General features: G+C 42.9%; 1 protein-coding gene across 1 annotated transcript in view; it reads right to left on the minus strand.

Annotated features, from left to right (window-relative positions):
* PDE4C (phosphodiesterase 4C) overlaps positions 1-21,667 on the minus strand; it is a 969,601-nt gene that overhangs the window by 696,794 nt on the left and 251,140 nt on the right. Inside the window, exon 2 of the mRNA XM_029614335.1 lies at positions 18,023-18,249. Coding sequence (XP_029470195.1) covers positions 18,023-18,249 — 227 coding nt within the window. The remainder of the gene's footprint in view (positions 1-18,022; positions 18,250-21,667) is intronic.

Consider the following 21,667-nt stretch of genomic DNA (forward strand, 5'->3'; position numbering starts at 1 on the left):
GCAGGTTTTCATAGTACTCTATAACACAAGATGACTCTCAGACCTAAGCATGCACCACACTGGATATTATTGCAGATGGCCTAAAAAAAAAAACCAAACCACACCAGTTTGTGTTTCTCAAACACTGGCGTTGCTCTCCCCTGAACTACATCACTGCCACCATGGTACTCCATCATGTGGTCAAATGTAGCTACCAGATTTGTCTAGGTCAAGAGGGACAGGCTAAGCCACTTCTGGTTTTTCCTGACTTTTAGAAAAACATGTAAATCATGGTTTTTCATTGAACCCTCTAAATAATATCTCTTTCCAGGATTTTAACATCTTGATGACAAATTTAGGGTGATTAAACTAAATCATGATCCAAGTCTGTTGATCCTCATCTTGTGATGATTTTTGGGTGCTGTTATGTTTTTATTATTGGTGATTTTATTGATATTTATTTTACTGTATTGTATTACATCAGCATCCATCATTACTAATGTTTTAATGATTATGTAATGTATTTTTATATTAATGTTTTGCATATTTGTTTTATCCCAGTTGCACACCACTTAGAGCCGTTTTTGAATTAGGTGACAACACAATGCAAAGAAATACATAAATTACCCTAACACATCTCCAGACTTGCAGTTCCCACTTTCCTTAAAAGAAACTGCAATGAAAACTCCATAGAAATAATAGTGGAAAAACCAGGACTGGTTCAGCCTGTCCCCATTGACCTGGAGCCATTTGGTATCAGAAGGCAAAGCACTGGGGGTCCCTTTCTCAGCAGGAGAAAACGTAATTTTTCTTCACATGGGGAAGCTTCCCCTTTGTTTCTCCCTTTTTGCCACCTTTGCCAAGGCGGCTCATTCTGCGTGATTAATGGGCAGAAGTCCTCATCGACAGGGGAAAGAAATGCAGGCTGCATAGGTCTTTTTTTTTTTTTTTTATTAATGTACACTGCCCAGGGGAGAAGGCATAGGGAGGAGAAAAAAAAATCAGCAGAGGTGCACAGGCTTCTGCATACTGAAAGGCAAATTTTAAATTGATGGAGTCACTGAAATTCAGATTTCTGCTTCTTTGCAGAATAGCCAGCCACAGGGTTTGAAAAATGGCATTCTGCGATAGTCTGACTGGGTCATTCGTCAGATAGGAACAGGGCAAAATTCCTAGACTTCTGTTTTTATCTCGTAATATCGGTGAAGTGGGCGGCAGAGCAGAATGAAAGATTAATGGCCTGTCTCTGTTTTTTTATTCATGTTTTGTTAACCAACAGGGAAAAAAAAAGTGGGCTTATTTATCAAGGAAAGACAATTAATAATGAAATGTGTGTGTGTGTGTGTGTAACATCAGTATTCACAGTGCTGCACAAGGCAATTCAGATAGGGCTTGATCCACCTCAAAATGTTTAGCTTCTGGAGTGTGAACAGTGAGACACATTCTGGATTTTGCCCAACAGCAATCAATGTAAAAGGAGAATTACTAAAAACAAATTGTTTTACAGTTGTTATGGCCTGAAAATATGTATACATTTGAAGTGTGCAGGAAGTGGAAGCTTCATAGAGGCCACTACTCTCACTCACATATGCCTTTTATTTAGCATCTGCAGCCCTCAAGACAAATTTTATTTACTGCTTACTTATTCAGGCTAGCATGAGTGTAGGTGGAAGTACTAATGCACCTTGGCAGCTCCCCTTACTTTCTGAGGGGGTAATATTTGCATATAATATTTTATGTTTAATTTAAAAAAAATCAGTTCATCCAGCATGAATGAAATACAAACTTGTGCCTGTCTGCAACTCTAAGGTGCTTTTAAAGAGCCAGTTCTGCAGTTTTCACCAGGGAATTGCAGCTCTCTCCTGGTAAAAACCATTTTATCCTATCTTAACCCTCTTGTTTTACTCTATAACAAAACTTTTCTCTTGTCTTAATCAATGTCTCATCTTCTTGTCTTTCACAGTTTTTCATCCCCAGTCACATTTCATGCACTTTTCAAACAAATACAAGCCCTGCTTTTCATAAATAGTATGTCTTATCTTAAACAGCATACACTAAACTTAGTACCATGGATCCCTTTGACTTTGGGGAGAAGACGATACACAACCTCGGGTTAATTGAGCCCATGACTACAATGTCCATGAGCCAAAGAGTTCATGATCCAAGTTTGAGCATAGGGCAAGGGTGGCCAACTCGGTACTTGAGAGCCACAAATAGACCTGGTTTTCCGGATATCCCCAATGAATATGCATGAGAAAGATTTGTATATAATAGAGGCAGTACATGCAAATCTATCTCATGCATATTCATTGGGGATATCCTGAAAACCAGATCTATTTGTGACTCTCGAGGATGGGATGTGGCCAGCCCAGGCACAGGAAATTTAAGTGGTTTGCTGAAGACTACAGTGCTACAGAATCAGAGGGCTCCCCTTTGGGCAGCACCATGCTCTATAAACTATGCCAAGGGTTTCCAATTCTGGCTTTCAAGAGCCGCATACAGGCCTGGCTTTCGGGATATCCACAATGAATATACAGTATGAGATAGATCTGCATATACTGATTCCATTGTATGCAAATCTATTTCATGCATATTCATTGTGGATAGCCTGAAAATGAGGCCTATTTGTGGTTCTTCAGAACCAGAGTTGGCCACCCCTGCACTACGCTGTACCACCAGCTATGGAAGCTATGCTAATGCCTAGACAGACGCAGACAGCAGGACTTACCAGGCAATGCCGCATCTCTCGCTGACAACTGCAGGAAACTTGTGCATGCCCCTCACTAGAGGGTGCAGCAAGTATGGGCACACAGAAGATTCCCTCATGAACCCAATACAAATCAATCTCGTTACACTGGATGCCACTAATACCATGCAGGATAAAAACAGTGAATTAAGGCCATGCTGGCTAAACATCATTCTGCATGCACGGCACAGACCACTAGAAAGCTGCAGGCTCCCAGCATGTGACTTCTGCGGGTGAATGGTTGCAGGCGGGCTATACTGTGTGCAGGGGGTAGGGACCCTCAGGCAATGAAGGAATCCCTTGATGCTCAGGGCAATTTATCTTTCTCGCTGCCATGTGGCAACAACCTTATTCTTATGTGAAATCAAATGGCTTAAAAGCCCATTGAGACCCAGGGTCTCAATAGATTCAATTGTAGAGACGAGGGGGAAGCTCCGTGTGGACAGCAAGATTTCCCCTGATTCGTGTCCAAACTCTTGGGAAAGCAGCACTTGTGGAAAAACAGGCTGCATTCTGGGACCTGAGAGCCAGCACTGACAGGGCAGCGCAAGACCTGCTCTTAAAAAATTAAATGGGACATAAATTTGAAAACCAGATTCAGTCCTCATGCATCCAGGATGCAATTCATCAAGCCAGAAAACAGTACTTGCTGAAAAACACTTATTTTCTGAGGAGGGTGCCAAAAGGGAAAGCTGGCTAAGAGCAGGCTGGTCGTTCAGGGATGGGGGAGTGGAAGTGCCTTTCTGGAAGTGCAAAAAGGGATTCCTGAGAGGCAGTGCTTTGTGGTTGTATGGAAGTTTTACTGTTGTATATTAGAGAAACTGAAATAAACTGAACTACAGAGTCTGATAATCCAGAGGACTTTGGACGGCTACAAATTATTGCTGTAGTACTACTACTAGACATACACCGCACTGCAGAGATACACAGAGACAGTCCCTGCTCTGTGCAGCTTACAATCTAGTCCAGATACAAAGACAAGGCAGATACATTTCTAGTAATCACTTAGCGCCCAATATTGAGAAGCCCAGGCACCAATACTTTTGAATTTTAAAACTTTGCCAGCTCTGAATGCCTACATTTAGGTACCTAAAATCGCAAGGCTCCTACAATGGGGCCAGGACCTGGGTCAGGGCCCAGTTGGAGGAAAGAATTTAGGAGCTTGAAGTTAGGAATTCCCAGGTGCAGATTGCAGGAAAATATCAGCCCGGGGAATTTTTTCAAAACCGGCCCACTGGATATCTGACTCCCTCATATGCTGTGCAGCACATGCTTCAACAGCTCCCAAAAGCGTCGAGAGTTACCATCACATCAGCTGGAGCCTGGCAGAACTGATACCAAACAATCTCCCAACATAAATGTCATGTTTTTCCTAACCAGCTAAGTAGACCACATCCTAGACCAAGGGTGAACAAACTGAGCAGCAGTCCCACTTCTATTCATGCAACCAGTCAATCTCTTACGCCACCCCACCCCCAAGTTTGGTTACATCTCTCATAAAGCCTGGATTTCGGGTCTGGTGTTAAAGTCTTTTGCCAACCAATCAGTACTTGAAATAGTTGCCAAGTAATGAGACAAACATACTGCCAGTCAGTGTCTCAGATACACACAATCAGACTGTTATGTTTTTGTAAGGATGTGAACTCTGGGCCGAGATGAGAGGTGTCTCCGCCCACAGGGAGGAGCCCTGTGAGCCTCACCGTCAGTAGGCGCGGTCTCAGCGACGTAGGACGCAGCTGTATGATAGAGACTTTATTATGAAGGAAGGAAAGGCAGAGCCCACAGAGCAGGAGATGCAAATAAGTACAGTTCTGAGCCGTGGGGTATACCTAGGGTGATACCACTCATGTGAAGATACAGTAGTGGCCCGCAGAGTGGGGTACGCCAGAAGTCCCTTCAGATGAGTAGAGGTTACCTCAGAAGTGCAGATCCGGTAGTGGCCCACAAAGTGGGGTACACTGAGGATGTCTGTACTGAAGATGATGATGATGATGAGAAGTCTGAGGTGCAGGAACCCGGAAGTGGATCTTGTAGCTGGTACGGCGATACCCTGCAGCACAGGGTATACTGGAACAACTTCTACTGAAGAGAATGGTAGTGGCCTGAGGCACGGGGTACACCTTAGGGAAGCTTCAGTAAAGCTAGTATCGTTGAAGTCTGTGGTGAGGTACTCACAAGTGGTAGTTCCCAGGAAAGTGTCCCGAGAAGTGGATCAGGTAGTATTCCAAGCAGGAAGGCCCTCCGAGGAGTGGATAGCCAAGAATGCGGAAGGGCCCCCCGAGGAGCAGGTACCCAGAGCGTCCACATGCCAAGAGAGGAATCTGGAACTGGAAGTCCAAGAATGGAATGGATTCAGCAACGAGGGAACTCCTTGCTAACTCGTTGAAGGAAAGGGCCAATCAGCGAGTTGACGTCATCGGGAGGGGACACCCCCGAGGTTCCCACCATGATGTGTACAAGGAGGCCCTTGTGCACATGCGTGTGCCTTAGGTGATTCCGGAGACAAAATGGCAGTCGGCAGCGCCCACGCCGTCATGGGGACGCCAGGGAGGTTGGCGTTCATTGGCAGAGGCCGCCATTCTTCCTAGGATTGACGGTGCAGGGAAAAAGGAGGTGAGCATGAGAGGTCGCAGCTATCTGCGACCAACAGGCATAACACAGACATAGACAAAGACACACGCGCAGACAGACACTTGCTGTTGTGCTGCTGCTCATGTGCTCATTTCAGTGAGTATCCCCTGCCCCAGCACTGCCACGTCATTATGTAAAAGTTGATGCTTGTTGCCAGCCCTTGCTCAGCCTGAAGGAATCCCCTCCCTATCCCATTCTTAGCTTTTCTTGGCACCTCCACCCTCCACCCTCAAGGTGACTCACGGTTTCCAAGCCAGCTGCCCCTCTCAGAGCTCAGCCCAGGCATTTCAGGCAGACGCCTCACTAGCACTGCACAGGCACCCTCCTTCTGGCTCATCCCCTCCCTTTCTATTACAGTAGCTTGCCTCCACTTCTCAGGGCCTTCCCCACGCCAGCCAATTCTCATTGACTGAGTGCTACACAGATTTTGCTGCTTTATGGTTCCCTAGGCAAGTATTTCCCAACTTTTCACACCTAAAGCAAACCTACATTAACAAAAATATTATGTGTAGCGAAGAAACAAAGAAGATCGGTGTATCAAGGGACTTTTATTAGAACTTGCCCTTGATACACCGATCTTCTTTGTTTCTTCGCTACTCAGCAGTATTGGATCGGCTTCCGCTTTGCTTTTTGGGTCCAAAAATATTATGTGACACCCTAACCTCCATGGAGCAGACAGTGAAGACATGGAGAGGATTTATATGGCCAAAAGGACTAGGGCACTCAAAGTCCCACCAGTCTCTCTTCCAAAACAGAATAGAGAGGGCAAATACAAGCTGTCACAATGCATCACTTCCCAAGTGAGAGGGGAGAAATTGGTGTTGTGAGAGCAATTGGCTCAGTTAGTTACCTTGGCTGCTGCTGCAAGTGGCTGACAGAGCTCTTTTATTGCTGCTCCCAGCACTCAGAATGAATCACATCCAGTGCTCAGCGCACACTCTACCCATCTTACTCAGCTGGAGGATAAGACAGAGGCTTCAAGGATTCAAATGGAGAAGATGAGGAGGGGCTATGTGCATTGTGTGTGCTGCACAAAGTGGCTGCCAGCTATCTCTGCCCTGCATGCTGCCCACTAATTACCATGCTCCAGGGTTCATGAGGTAGCTAGAAGAGGCATGCAAGATTACATGTGCTCTCAGAAAGGAGTTCCCATCAGTTTAAGAGCCACTGCTGGTATCTCTTTGTTGCTGGAAGATGCCCTGGATCGGAGCATCAGGTCATGGTGACCTTTCCGTGGCCCACCTGATCAGGTCTGGAGGCACACTGGGTGGGAAACACTGCCACAGGCTCTGCTCTGCCTACCAACTCTTGGGGAGGAGGGGCACCTGATGTGATCCATACATCTGGCTTCCTCCAGGGATTAAGAAAAATTAAACCCTGGCCAAGATTATATGAATCATGACTAGGGAGCTCCTGGCCTATGACAGCGGAACTCCAGGTGGCATTCTGCTTTCTCAAGTGGAGCCAGTGCAGCCAGGGCATCAGGCACCCTAAAGAAAACCATGCCCCAGCCCAAGCTCCACCCTCCCAAGTAAAAATTATGCATTTGTAATAAGAGTTTACATGAGAAAAGTATATTCTTAGGGGTAGATTTTAAAAAAGTGCGCCTTCGCGTACTTTTGTTGGTGCACCAGGCGCAAACAAAAGTACGCTGGATTTTAGTAGATATGCGCGTAGCCGCACGTATCTGCTAAAATCCTGGATCGGCGCGCGCAAGGCTGCCGATTTTGGGCAGCCGGCGCGCACCGAGCCGTGCAGCCTGTCTCCGTTCCCACCGAGGCCGCTCCAAATTGGAGCGGCCTCGGAGGGAAACTCCCTTTCGCCCTCCCCTCACCTTCCCCTCCCTTCCTCTACCTAACCCACCCCCCCGGCCCTATCTAAAACCCCCCCCCTACCTTTATCCCTGGATTTACGCCCTCCCGCCCTGCAGCCTGCTGGCGCGCGGAGACGCGATCCGGGGCGGTTCGGAGGGCGCGGCCACGCCCCCGGACCGCCCCGGCCCGAAACCACGCCCCTGGGGCCCGCCCCCAAAACGCCGCGCCGATCGGCCCCGCCCCCGACACGCCCCCCCCTCGAAAATACCGGGACTTACGCGAGTCCCGGGGCTCTGCGCGCGCCGGCAGACCTATGGAAAATAGGCGCAACCGGCGCGCAAGGCCCTGCTCGCGTAAATCCGCCCGGATTTACGCGAGCAGGGCTTTTAAAATCCGCCCACTTAGTACAGTCTTTGGAAGTAAAAAGATTACGTTTACTATATTTACATGTACTGCTGTGATGCCAACTAGAAAATCCTGCAAAAAAAGGTCAAAAGATACTTGGAACCCATATGGCATTAGGCCTATTGTAACACACACTGAGTGTGGGCTTCGCATGCGGAAAACCATGAGTAAATTGAATTACAATTACAAAAAAGGAAACCTCCTATACCAAAAATGAACTAACTGCCAAAACTCTCAGTAACAACCCTACCTATGAAAAGGCAATACTAAACTGTTACACCAGACCCTAAAACACCAATACACATCCTATTAGGAAAAAGATAAAAAGTCATGCTGCTAGAGATCCCAACACAGAAACTACACCCTAACAGCATACCTCATCTCCATCTGACACAGGCAGAACATAGACAGACCCTTACCAAATACAGAATAAAGATATAAATAGAACTGAAAATCGTAAAAAGCCAGATTCTGTATGTAGTGCAACAATAGATATACAGAAACATCACCTTTCCTTTTAAAACATCAAACAATAAAATCAAGAAATATAAAATATAATAGTAAAACAATACTAAAAGAAATGAACAAATATTTCAAAATAGCTAATGATAGAACATCCAATAAATAAAAACTCATTAGGAAATTTTTTAAATATTTCCCAAACACCAAAGACCCCTCTAACTACCGGCCTATATCCAACCTCCCTTTTGTATCTAAAATACTTGAAAAGGTTGTCAATACCCAGCTCTCTGACTACCTCGAAACCACAACATTCTGCACCCCCGCACAATTCGGCTTCCGTAAAGGTCGCAATACGGAAAAACCTCCTTCTGGCAGTCACCAACACCATACATATAGGCATGGACCAAGGAACCTCATTCTTACTCGCTATACTAGATATCTCTGCTGCTTTCGACACTGTCAACCACCAAATACTCCTATCCCGGCTATCAGAAATCGGCATCTCTGGCACTGTACTATCATGGTTTTACCTCATATCTCACCCATAGAGAATACCTGGTCAACATTGACAACTCTGAGTCCCCACGCATACCCCTCCTCCAGGGTGTCCCCCAAGGATCCTCCTTATCCTCCACCCTCTTTAACATATATCTTCTTCCCCTCTGCTATCTACTTTCTAACCTCGGTCTCAATTTCTTCATGTATGCGGATGATGTACAGATCCTCATCCCCATGCAAAAAACCCTACAAGAAACTCTAAACTTCTGGGAATCCTGTCTTGCCTCCATTAACTCTCTCTTAGACAGCCTCCAACTCGCTCTTAACACAGCAAAAACTGAAATCATCCTCATTTCCAACAAACTCGAGGTTACCTCACAGGCCTCTACTAAAACTACCCCCACAACCCTCCCCATCCTGCCATCTGTAAGAGACCTAGGTGTTGTATTAGACAAACACCTTAATTTTCATCCACACATCAAATCCCTTCTAAAAACCGGCTTCTATAAACTCCACATCCTCAAAAAGCTCAAACCCCTCCTCCACCTTCAAGACTTTCGCCTTGTATTGCAGTCCACAATCCTATCAAAATTAGACTACTGCAATTCACTTCTCCTAGGCCTACCCTACACCACAATTAAACCACTACAAATCTTGCAGAACTCCATGGCACGAATCATCACAGACACTCGTAAGAGAGAACACATCACACCCATTTTAAAAGAACTGCATTGGCTCCCCATCCCTTTCCGTATAAAATACAAAACCCTTACAATACTCCATAACATGCTTCACAAAAATGACCATGAATGGCTCAAGGAAACACCACGTTTCCGTACATCCAATCGTCCATCCAGAGCCTCCACGGCGGGCACTTTACACATCCCACCCCTCAAAATAGCACACCACTCAACTACCAGAGAGAGAGCCTTTACCATAGCCGGCCCCTCCCTCTGGAATTCTCTTCCCACGTATCTCCGCCTTGAACCTTCCTTACCCAACTTCAAAAAAGGCATCAAAACCTGGCTTTTCTTACAAGCATACCCTGACTCCAATCAGACCTAAACCCCTCCACTGCCACTTCCAATTCCCTTACCCCTTCTAATCCGTTGATGCATCCTAGGGAATTGCTGATTTTGTAAATTTGTAAATTTTTTATTCTCAGTTTTTTTAACACAGTTCCTATCAATTTCTCTCTCCCCTAGCACTTCACTACCTTTCTCCTTCCCGCAACTTCTGCGCTTACTGTCACCTGACCCCCATCCTCTCCTTTTTCCTTCACTGCTCCACCTCCCCCCTCCCTGTTATTTGTAATTTCCTCTTCCTCCTTTACAATGTTGATTGTGAACCGGCATGATATGTCCTATGAATGTCGGTATATTTTAAAAGCATTTAAATAAATAAATAAATATAAATAAATTTCAAAACAGGAGACACATTAAATAACCAATAAGGATAAAAATATCCACCACCTGGGAACTTCTGGTTCTAGACACCACTAAATATAAATAGAAATGTGCGAAAACTGAACTGAAAACCACAACAAGCCAGACACACCAAATGAAAAGCAGAAATATTATCATAACATATACATATATATAAAAATGACAGTAGAAAAGGACCAAATGGTCCATCCAGTCTGCCCAGCAAGCTCGTGGTAGCATCTGTTGTGCCATACAGGTCACCCCCATACTTAGTTCCCAGACCGTCAAAATCAGAGCCCTTGTTGGTTGCTGTCTGAGTCCAATTCCCCATTACCTCTTGCCATTGAAGCAGAGAGCAATGTTGGAGTTGCATCATCTCCAAGCTCGTCTTCCCAGACTGTAAAATTCAGTGTCTTTGTTGGTTGCTGTCTGAAACTAATTCCCCTTTTTTACTTTTCCCCATGCCGTTAAAGCAGAGAGTAATAATGGAGTTGCAATAACAGTATGAAGGCTTATTGGTTAAGGGTAGTAACCGCCACACCAGCAAGTTACCCCCATGCACTCTTTTGCTCATTTCCATCATCTAGCCTTTAGGGATCCACAGTGTTTACCCCATGCCCCTTTGAAATCCTTCACCATTTTTGGCTTCACCACCTCCTCTTGAAGAATATTCCAGGCATCCACCACCCTCTCCGTGAAGAAATATTTCCTGAAAACATGAACCATAAGGCATTAAAAGAAATCTCAACAGGTAGGTTTTAAGGTGGGATGAATACAGCCAGAGAAGAAGTAATTGCACCAACTAAGGAAGGACATTGCAGGCACATGGTGCTACAAGACGGACAGTGTGAAGTCTGGGACAAGCAATGGAAAAAGACATGGAAATCAGAAGTAACATAGTAATGACAGCAGAAAAAGACCAAAATGGTCCATCTAGTCTTCCCAGCAAGCTTCCCAAGGTAGTAACTGCCGCTCCGTGCAGGTTACCCCTATGCTTCTCTTAAGGGTAGTAACTGCCGCTCCGTGCCGGTTTAGCTTTTTTATTTATTCCCATCCTCTAGCCTTTAGTGATCCACAGTGTTTATCCCTTGCCCCTTTGAAATCTTTCACAGTTTTAGTCTTCACCACTTCCTCCAGAAGGGCATTCCAGGCATCCACCACCCTCTCAGTGAAGAAATAGTGAGGAGTATTTGCAAAAAGATGAATGACTGACTGGGTTAGAAACTGGCTGAATGGAAGGTGAAAAAGGGTAGTGGTAAATGGAGTTTTCTCTGAAGAGGGGAGTGTTACTAGAAGTGTGTCTCAGGAATTGGACCTTGGACTGGTTCTTTTCAACATTTTTGTGAGCAAAATAATGGAGGGTTTATCAGGAAAGGTTTGTCTTTTTGCTGACAATACCAAAATCTGTAACAGGGTGGACAGCCAGGAATGTATAGAAAATATGAGGAGGGATCTAGTGAAGCTTGAGGAATGGTCTAAGGTCTGACAGCTAAGATTTAATACTAAAAGAATGCACAGTAATGAATTTAGATGCAAAAACCCAAGGGAAAGGTATTGTATTGGAGTTGAAATTCTTCTAAGCACAAAGGAAGAAGTGGGATCTGGGGATAATTATATCTGATGATCTTAAGGTGGCCAAACAAGTGAATAAAGCGACAGTAAACGCCAGAAAGATGCTTAGCTGCATTGGGAGAGGAATGGTCAGCAGAAAAAGGTGAGGTGATTTATCCCTGTATAAGTCCCTGGTGAGACCTCACTTGGAATACCGAGTACAATTCTGGAGACCGCACCTTCAAAGGATATAAACAGGATGGAATCGATCCACAGGGTAGCTACTAAAATGGGCAGTGGTCTTCACTCTAAGCATATGGGGATAGATTTAAAGATCTAAACATGGATACCCTAAAGGAAAGGTGAAATAGGGAAATATGATAAAGACATTCAAATATCTCAATGGTTTCTATGCACAGGAGGTGAGCCTTTTTGAATGGAAAGGAGGCTCTACAATGAGGGGTCATTCAATGAGGTTGAAAAGGTATAGGAAATATTTCTTTACAGAGAGGGCAGTGGATGTATGGAACAGCCTCTCAGTGGAGGTGGTGAAGACAAGAACATTGTCTGAATTCAAGAAGGCATGGGATAAATACAGGGAATCTGTAAGAAAATGATGAGAATTATAATGCTAAATTAATTGGACAGAGGGCAGACTGGATGGGCCATATAGTCTTTTTCTGCCATCATGTTTCTATGTATTGATGTGAAATTCACAGAAGGATTTTAATTGCATCCAGTGAAATGGCTAGCAGCTACCTAAAAATGCCAGCCATATGCCACACCTGTAACCTTCAGTGATACCAACATTGTATTAATGGCTTTTGAAAGCAATCATCAATACAATAAGGTTAGACAACAAAAAGACAGAACACTACAGCTGTTGGATGTTTGTTGAGATGAGATCAGAGCCAGAAGAGAGGGATTAATGCCTTCTGTTCTCACTCTCTTTTGATCTGCGAAAGAGTGTTAGCTCCCGAAAAATAGTCAAGAAATGTATTGTCAGTCCAATAACAAGCTATCACTTTATATTTTTATTTAATTTGTTTGAAAAACGTATATTTCGCATATCCAAAAATTGTCCTTAGCAGCTCACAAAATAACATGTACTTAAACTTAATCAACATCACATAAACAGCAACAGACAAATTAAAATATAGTTATTTCAACACATGTTGAAACTTAAATTCCCTTAGGGAATAATTTTTAAAAGATAATATAAAAAATAAAACAACTTCTGGGCTAAGGGGTTGGGAAAAATGTTTATGTGCTGTTATTTATGTTGTATTGTTGCTTAGGTTTTTATTTTGTGATAATTTATCGGAATTGTAAACAGCTTTGAGTTTGCAAGAAAGGCAGATTAATGCCAGTTAACCTCCTCACAGAGATCGTCTGAAAGGGAACCCCACAGAACATGTCCTACAAATGATAAAGCCCTGTTCTGAATCTCCTGTAGCCTAAATAGTATCTTCACCATAAATGCCTCCATGGATTAATACAAGAACTTGTAACTGAATCTGCTGGAAGACAAGTAGTCAACGAAGATCTTTCAGATGGGGAACAATCCTATCACAAAACCTTACACTGCTAATAAGCCAAGGTGCTACATTTTGCACACGCTGCAACACTTTCAACAAAGATTTAGGAAGATCCAAATACACAGCGTTGCAATAATCAATAGTTCATAACACCAGGGATTGATATTTCAGCCCTTACAAGTTACTGTTAACAAATTTCTGGAGATTTAGCATTAACTTGCTGTAGAACATCCAAGAGCTCATGGTCTCCATGCACTGAGTAAGCAAGGGCAAAAGAAGAACTTCATTTGAGTCACTTGGCACAAAAAACTGGGGCATCATTGCATAGATCTTTTAATATACACCAAGTAACGAGAGAAACTTGCCAAGCAGCTGCAAGTAAATGTTTAATAAGATAGTCAAAAATGAAGAGCCCTATGGTACCCTTGATTTTAACACCTTTCAGGCAGAACATCTATCTCCAGTTCTTACTTGCTTCAGCCTGCTGGTAAGAAGAGATATAAACCAGATAATTGCAGAATTTCCAAGACCAGTCAAGCAAAGATGCTCAGCCATATCAAATGCAGCAGATATATCTAGGAAGACGAAAAACATAATATAACCCCTATCCAACTGCCACTGAAGAGAGTCAAGTAAGGAAACAAAAAAGGTTTCTGTATCATGACCTCTTTAGTAATCACACTGGAAAGGATCCAGTAAATTATGTTCTTCCAAGAAGTCCTCAAGTTGATACACAACCCATTTCTCAATTAGTTTGCACAGTTGTTTGGTTTAACCAAAGATCTTTTATTTTAGATAAAATATTGCAATATTCCAGGAGAATGCAAAATTACCAACAAGGCAAATCAGAAGCACTCTTGGAGAGCATTATTTAAATAGGTTAAATTGTGTATTCAAATAGGTTAAATCCAATTTACATGCCAATGAGCTAGTTTGTTTTCATTACATTTTCCTAATTGTGTGCCATTAATACCACATCCTCTTAATGGAATGGTAAATAAGCTGAGATTCTTGAAAGTCATGTGATTTCTTTTAAATTGAGCCCAGAAGATAGGAATAAACTTAAGACTAAGCCCAACATACTTTTTGACCTTTGACCTACATTTTAGCAATTGAGCATATTTTGTCATGTCAGCAACCTTCAATAATTTTACAAGTCTAATCAGTGTAAATTCACAGTGCAGTAACAACTTTATAGGAAAAAATGTTTTCAAAGTACTCTAACACAGTGAAGGAAGATTTGAAATTGGTTGATCATTTGACAATTCTAATGAACAGACAGCTGAACATTTTAATAAAGGATGTATTATAGCTCATTTCAATGTTTCAGGTAAATGACGCCAGCTAAAGATAAAAAAAAGGCCCATCTAATATGCCTAGCAATGATGTTAAGAGCATCTTCCCAAAGTAGATCAAATTCCCACATGGAATCCACTCCCAATCCCACTGTGTCCTCTTTAGGGTTGCAACTGCTGCTCTGTGTAGGTTAATCCCATGTCTTCCAGGAAGCACAATTCAGCCATATCACTACTTCCCTGGGCTACAACTGTTAATTCTGTTGCTAAGGTAATACTCTTTCAGGAAAAGAGGCACTGATTATGCCTACTAAGAGTTCAAATGATATAGCCTTAAACAGTGCTTAAATAGTGAACTACCCAGAATGGGCATGAGTCTAATGAACAAGTAGTAGATTTTAGATGGGATGCCAATTTAGGGACATCTGCTAATATAAATGAACTAGAATTGGGACAAACAGGAGCAAAAGTCAGCAAGAACTTCATAATCAACAAGATCAGCACCTTGAGATGGAAGTAGTGTCTACAACAATGTCTTGGTAACTTGAAAAAGTTCCAGGGGGCCAATTAAATGAATTTTGAATTCTCATGTAATAATCTCTTTGCTTTCTCTAAAAGTGCTCTACATTTCTGCAAGACTATTATATATTTGTTTTATCACAAAGTTGATGGAGCTATTGGCATTCTGCTCTTTCAAGATAAGGTCCTCTGAGAATCAGGGAACTCAGTACTTGTTGTAAAAGCACTACCCTTTCTTGGGCAATCAAGTTATAAGATTATAATAAATTCTGATTCCATTGGTCAGTCATTGAGGTTACAGAATTAGGAACTGATCCTATTAAAAACTGTACCAACTATTTATTGCCCTTTGTTGCCACACATTCCTAGGGGAACAGCATACAAAGGTCTACACATTTGCAACCATGAACTCCATTAGGCCCAAAGGAAAATCTCCAGCAATATATTGATGGTTAAGCTTCCTGATCTATGGCAAAGTTTGGAATAGGCACAAATAGACTTTAGTGGGAGGAGATCAGAGTTTGATTAGGGTGTGCGGCAGCATAATGGAAGATTGGGTGGACTACACAGTCCTTTTCAGCTGATATATTCTAAGTTTGTTTCTATACCTTTGAGGGAAAGAGGGTGTTAGAGTTGTTTTTTGTTACTTTTGCTGAGGATGTATATAGAGGATAGGCTGTGTGGATTCAGAGTTTTCACCCAGACACAGGCTAGTTTGAAGGACACAGGCCAACCTCTGAGTGAACTTTTGTTTACTGTCTTGTTTATGAACAGGCAAGAATGTTTATTTAGTTATTCCACAAAGCCTATGATGAGAAAACTAGCAATTAACTTATACTAAAGCCTGAGAGAGAGAATGAAGGCCGCACAGCTGTTTCTGAAAACTGATAAGAACTGAGAGGGAGGGAACGCTGTTGCTTTCACAAGCGTTTGTAGTATATAAGGGGAGACAGCGAGAACGAGAGGGGAGAGAGAGCCCTGGATTTGATGGTATGGCTGATCCTTTGGAAATGTAAACTTTTTATATCTATGTAGCAATTATTATCTACCATTACTTCTTCTATATGATCTGATTTTATTTGTTCTATCCTCCTATTGCTCAAATAAACTTACTTTCTTACCTGGAACCATGATTTACTGAATCCAAGTTTGTGTGTGGCTCTCTGTATAGGGATTAAGCTCCTGGGTTCAAGCCCCCAGCTATAATCCCAGTAATTGTGTGTGGCCATTTGTGTATGGGATAAGCTCCTGGGTTCAAGCTCCCAGGTATAATCCCAGTAATTGTGTGTGGCCATTTGTGTAAAGGATAAGCCCCTGGGTTCAAACCCCCAGGTATAATCCCAGTAATTGTGTGTTTATATGAGATTAGTCCCCCAAGTCAGAGCCCCTGGGCAGGATATCAGTTTGCACGGTCTGAACCCGTAACAGAGGGGCAGAACAGTTTCATGCTTTCTCCTTACATTTCTCTCCCTTCTTCCCCAGCTTCATTTTCTTCTCTTGTTCCCCTTCCATTTCAGTGCCTACCTTTCTCATTCCAGTCCCAAGGTGGTTGGATATCACCAAACACACATAAGGGGCACTGCCCTTCCATAGGCATGGGATGCTCATGCTCCTTATTCTATCCATGTCCTGCCCAGGACATACTTGTATACAAGACTCTTCTTCAATTTCAGGACTGGGCTGAAACATGATTTGTTCTTTGTATGCCCTCTTTCTTCTCTCCTATCACTGAAAAGTATTGGGTTTCTCCAACATGCTGGAGTTTTATATTGCCTGAGGAAGATGGACTCCTGATGTGGGAGACCTGATTTATATATTAATTATCACAGCTAAAGTTGTGATACCCAGAACCACTTTTTCCTCTTGTCAACATATATATACTGAAGAATCTTATATAAAATCCAGTAAACATTTTCAGTTTCATTCTGTACTAATTTGAACTATTCCAGCTGTTACATAGACCTTAATTAGAAATTGTCATGGATGTGAGCCCTTGTGGTGTGGTTGATGCAGTCTAGAAGGCAAACCTACTAGGCCCATGCCAACAGCAGGTGGATTCACTCTTACTAGGACTGGATCAGGGGTTTCACCTATAACAGCCCTGTTCCCCACAGGTTGAGCCCTTGAATTCCAGAGGCCAGCAGGCAAGAGTCCTGTAAGGAGCAGTCAGAAGTAGTCAAGTCTTGAGCAGCAGTCAGGGCAGGCAGCAAGCAAACGGTATCCGGATGCAGGCCAAGGTCATGGCAGATAGGGAGGTTGAGGTCCAAGCTGAGATCAGGGCAGGCAGTGAGTAGACAGTATTTGGATCCAGGCCAAGTTTGGGGCAGGCAGCAAGCAGGCAGGTTGAGGTTCAAGTTAGGGTCAGGGCAGGCAGCAAGTCAAGAAGAATAGTCAGTGTCCATAGCAAGAATCAAAACTAAGGGTCAGGCAGAGACAGACAGACAAGACAAAGACAAGACACTGGTGACCAAGACACAAGCAAGACAAGACAAGCCAAGGTAACAGAGATACAAGGCAAGGCAAGGTAACAATCAGGCAGGCAACAAGGAAACAAGTCACAAAGAAAGCAACAGGCACTGCAAGGCTGCAAGAGGGCCTGATGCTGAGGCAAAGTTGTGGAGCGTGGCTATGGTTTAAATAGCTGGGCTGATGATGTCATCAGAGAGCGCCGGCAGGCAGGTTTCCCGCTGCAAGGCCTTTAAGAGGCACTGTGCTGTGCACTTGCGTGCTTAGAAGGCCCGGGAACATGGCAAGATGGTGTCTCGGCCGCATCAGCCATTTAAGAGTAGATGCCCATTGATGATAAACTTGTAGTACAAGCATTCAAACTGGCACTCACAGGCAGCTCTATTGGCATTCGAGAGAGACAGCTCAATGGAGATAAAGTCCCACTGATGTTGATACTTAATCAAGCTAGATATCTGACACTTCATAACTTCAAAACTCAAAAGTATTCCACTGCTGTTCTAAGATAATTATCAACAAGATTCATCCTACCACAAGGCTTCCAGAACATCTAGCTAGAACAAGTTGAAATGAGGAAGGTTCTTTAAGACAATATACAACAGAAACAATCAGTTTGCACATAGAACCACATGTGCTCCCAGAAGGAAAACCAATAAAACTCCCAATTATTATGTGACAAGACAAATTATCTTACCTTAAGTAGTCCGAATCAGACTCATCAGACAAACTTGGGCCACTTTCTTCAATAGTGAAGACAACTCTGGACCCTTGCTCGGACTCTGGCACTCTGCTGGCTTCACTCGTAGTTGCCTGTCGATGTGTCAGGGGTGGGAGCTGTGGTGTCCCCGAGAACCGCCTCTTTATGGCACTTAGGGCAGGTATCAAATTGGATGTGTTAAGATCGAAAGCTTCTCTTGACCTCTACAGAGAAGGGGAAAAAACGATGGGCAATATGTTATCAGTTCAGCCAACAGTAGTCAATCAAGAACAGCAAATAGCTAGAAGTGGAAGCATCAGTGATGCATGTTAAATAGCCCATTTTCAACTCTCCTGGCAGATTCCTCTGAATCGAAATTTTGCTGCACTCCCTGTCATTGAAATGACAAGGATATGATGAGAGAGAGAGTAACTCCATTCCTGCCCTCCCGGTCTCTTATCTAGAGCTGCAGTGTGTTAAGGATAAACCTGTTTTATTGGGGATAGAGGGGAGAAAAGCAGGTTTTGTGGCTAGTTCCTACTACCTACAAGCAGTTAATTGTGAACCGACATGATGTGTCCTACGAATGCCGGTATATAAAAATTGTTAAATAAATAAATAAATAAATATGTGCACCAGGAGAGTCCAGCTTCACAGGGCAAGGCTCTCAGGCACAAAAGAAATTGTAGGTTATTGGACTGAGTGGTGAGAGTCTAAATCTGATGGTAATCCAATGAGTAAGAAGAAAAGGATTACAATAAAAAGCAAATGGGTATTAAGAAACCACCATAAGCAAAGATTAGACAGAGCAGTAATACAATCCTTCAAATGCCACAGTAGATCGCCAGATCTGACACATCTGACAGCAGGAGACCCAGAGCAGTGCGGTTACCATCAACAAACATGCCCGAAATTCTCTTCAACCAGCATTTAAAAAAATAAAAAAAGAACACTACATATTTTTTCAATCAAAATAAAAACTTTATTGATAAATAGAAATATAACAATAGCGATTAATGTCATGTGTCGATTTACATAGTAGTCATAAAATGCCAATAGCAAGTTCACTTATCTGTAAACAGGGTTCTCCGTAGATAGCAAGATAAATTAACCATAGCGCATGGGATGACGTCACTTGATGGTGGTGACACAGACCCAGTTCTCAGAGCTCAGTAAAGACTTCTTACGCAGGAGTTTCCGGGTGTGCATACTGCCTCATGAGCCCCTCAGTCTTTTCCAGAGCTCAAGCTTTAACAAAGTAGTCGACTCTCCAAGGAGGCGGGCTAGTATTAAGTTTGACTAATTCATCCTGCTGTCATTGGAGAACTCTGTTTACAGGTAAGCAAACCTGATTTCTCTGTTGACAGTCAGATATGAATTAGCCATCACACGTGGGGAGACCCAGGCTGAGGGTCATATTGTAGAGCAATCATTTAAGTCAACCTGACCCCATCAGGTGGAGATTAGACTACTCGGTGAACAAGCTGCACAGAATTGTTTGTCCAAAGTTACTGTCTCCTCGGGACTATGCTATCCAGACAATAGTGGGGTGTGAAGGTGTCAAAAGATGATCAAGTAGCAGCTTTGCAAATGCCTTAAACAGAAGTGGTCCTGAGAGGAGCCACTAAAGTTGCTATGGCTCTCTCTTGATGAGTCTTGACATAGTCTGTAATCTGTAAACCATCCAGCACGTAACAGTATGTTGTACAGTCCACTAGCCAATTAGAGTTTGTTTGGTCACTGCCCTTTCTAATCTATTGGGACCAAAGGATATGAACAGGTGAGAAGTTTGATGGTGAGGCTGAGTCCGCTTTAAGTAATAGGACAAAGCTCTCTTACAGTCCAAGGAGTGAAGAGCTCATCCTTTGCTGTGTGCGGTGGCTGCCAAGAAAGCAACTAGAATACTAGGAATTATTAGGAAAGGATAATAAAACGGAATATCATAGCTGATCTATAAAAGGAATGATTTCTAATATCTATAGGTTTCTTAATAGAGATTTGCATCATACACAGGCTACTTATGTTATAACTTGGGAAAAGAACCTGGAGCAGAATTTGACGGCTGAGGATTGGGATCTCATATTTCTCAATACGAAACACAGTTCAGTTTCCACCCTTATGTCTGAAAACAGTTATGAAGTGTTATATGCGGAGGTATCTTAAGCTAGTACGCATCGGTAAAGCTTACCCTGACAAGACTGAATTATGCTGGAAGGGAAGTGGGGAAAGGGCACTTGTTTTATATGTGGTGGGGTTGTCCCAGAGTTGTTTAGTTTTGGGAAGCAGTCTTCTCTCTGGCTCAGGGGATTATTGGGCTACCTTTGTCCTTCTCACCTGAACATATGTTATTGAACTTACCTTTAGATAAGTGGCTCTTGGTACATCAGATCGTGAACTGAGCTCGGTGTGAGATAGCCTTTTGTTGGAAACTGGATATCATTCATTCCATTGCTACTGTTACTAGTAGACATGAGCAGAGTTGCTTCTTATATGAATTATCTGTGGTTAAAAATCACATGCTTTCTAGGTTTCATAGGGTTTGGGACTCGTTCATTTCATGGCTATCTATGAGATCTTAACTTCCCGTGTGACCTTGTTAGCTTTTCTTTATGTGTTTGTAAGAGACTCAAATGTCTTATATATGAGAGGTATTGATTTGCTCCACCGGTTCAGTCATTTTCTGATGTTGGGGGAGGGGGGGGAGGAGGGAAAGGCAGAGGATATATTTTCAGTACTGTTACTATAATACAATGAATGCTACATTTGAAACAGCCAGAAGGCTTTTAGTCTGCACAGCTTCCACAATCTACCTGCCAGAACGCTGGGACCCGGTACCGGCTCTGCCTTCCTCCTGCCAAGACTCACTCCTCCCCCGCTGTGATGTCATCAGGGGGGCGCAGGAGGAAGAGCCCGGGATTGACGCCGGTGAGTGTGCGCCGAAGGGGTGCGCAAAAGGGGCATCCCCCTTTGTGCGCCCCTTAGTGTCGACCTTATCAGTATTATAGAATTTTTTCCATAAACATCTGCTTTCTTTGGGTTTTATATTATTTTTCTCTTCATCAAAATAGTAAGTAGTTTTAATTGAAAATGGATATGTTTATTATTCCTATCATCATGTACCAGGGTAAATATACAAAACACAATAAGTGCATAAAATTTAAACATCGAGCTGAGAGAAAGGTTAAACCTTCTAGTATTGTTAAACATTCGCCTAATCCCTGTTTGCGTAACATTCCTTTACATCCTCTTAATTTATCAACTACTTGTTTAACCTTATTTATACTGCCAGCCAATGCACAGTCTATTACCAAAAAAATTCCAATAGCGAATGATTTACTTGGAGAGTTTTCTCCTGCCTTTTTTGCAATCACTGAATCATGGTTAAAAAAGAGTGATACGGTATTATTGAATAGTACTGAAGCCAGCAAATACAATGTTTTCTTTATTCCTAGATTAAATCGTAATGGTGGTGGCATATTGCTCATTACTAAAAAGAAACTTGGATTAACTCATGTTCCAATTAGTATAGTTTCTCCCTTCGAAATTTCTTTATTTAAATCGAAGAAACTGCAGGTTTGCTTTATATACTGTCCTCCAGGGCTATTGAAACATAAATGTTCTCCTCTAATCGAATTTATCATG

This window comes from Rhinatrema bivittatum, chromosome 8, assembly GCF_901001135.1.
Source record: "Rhinatrema bivittatum chromosome 8, aRhiBiv1.1, whole genome shotgun sequence".
Lineage (NCBI taxonomy): Eukaryota > Metazoa > Chordata > Amphibia > Gymnophiona > Rhinatrematidae > Rhinatrema > Rhinatrema bivittatum.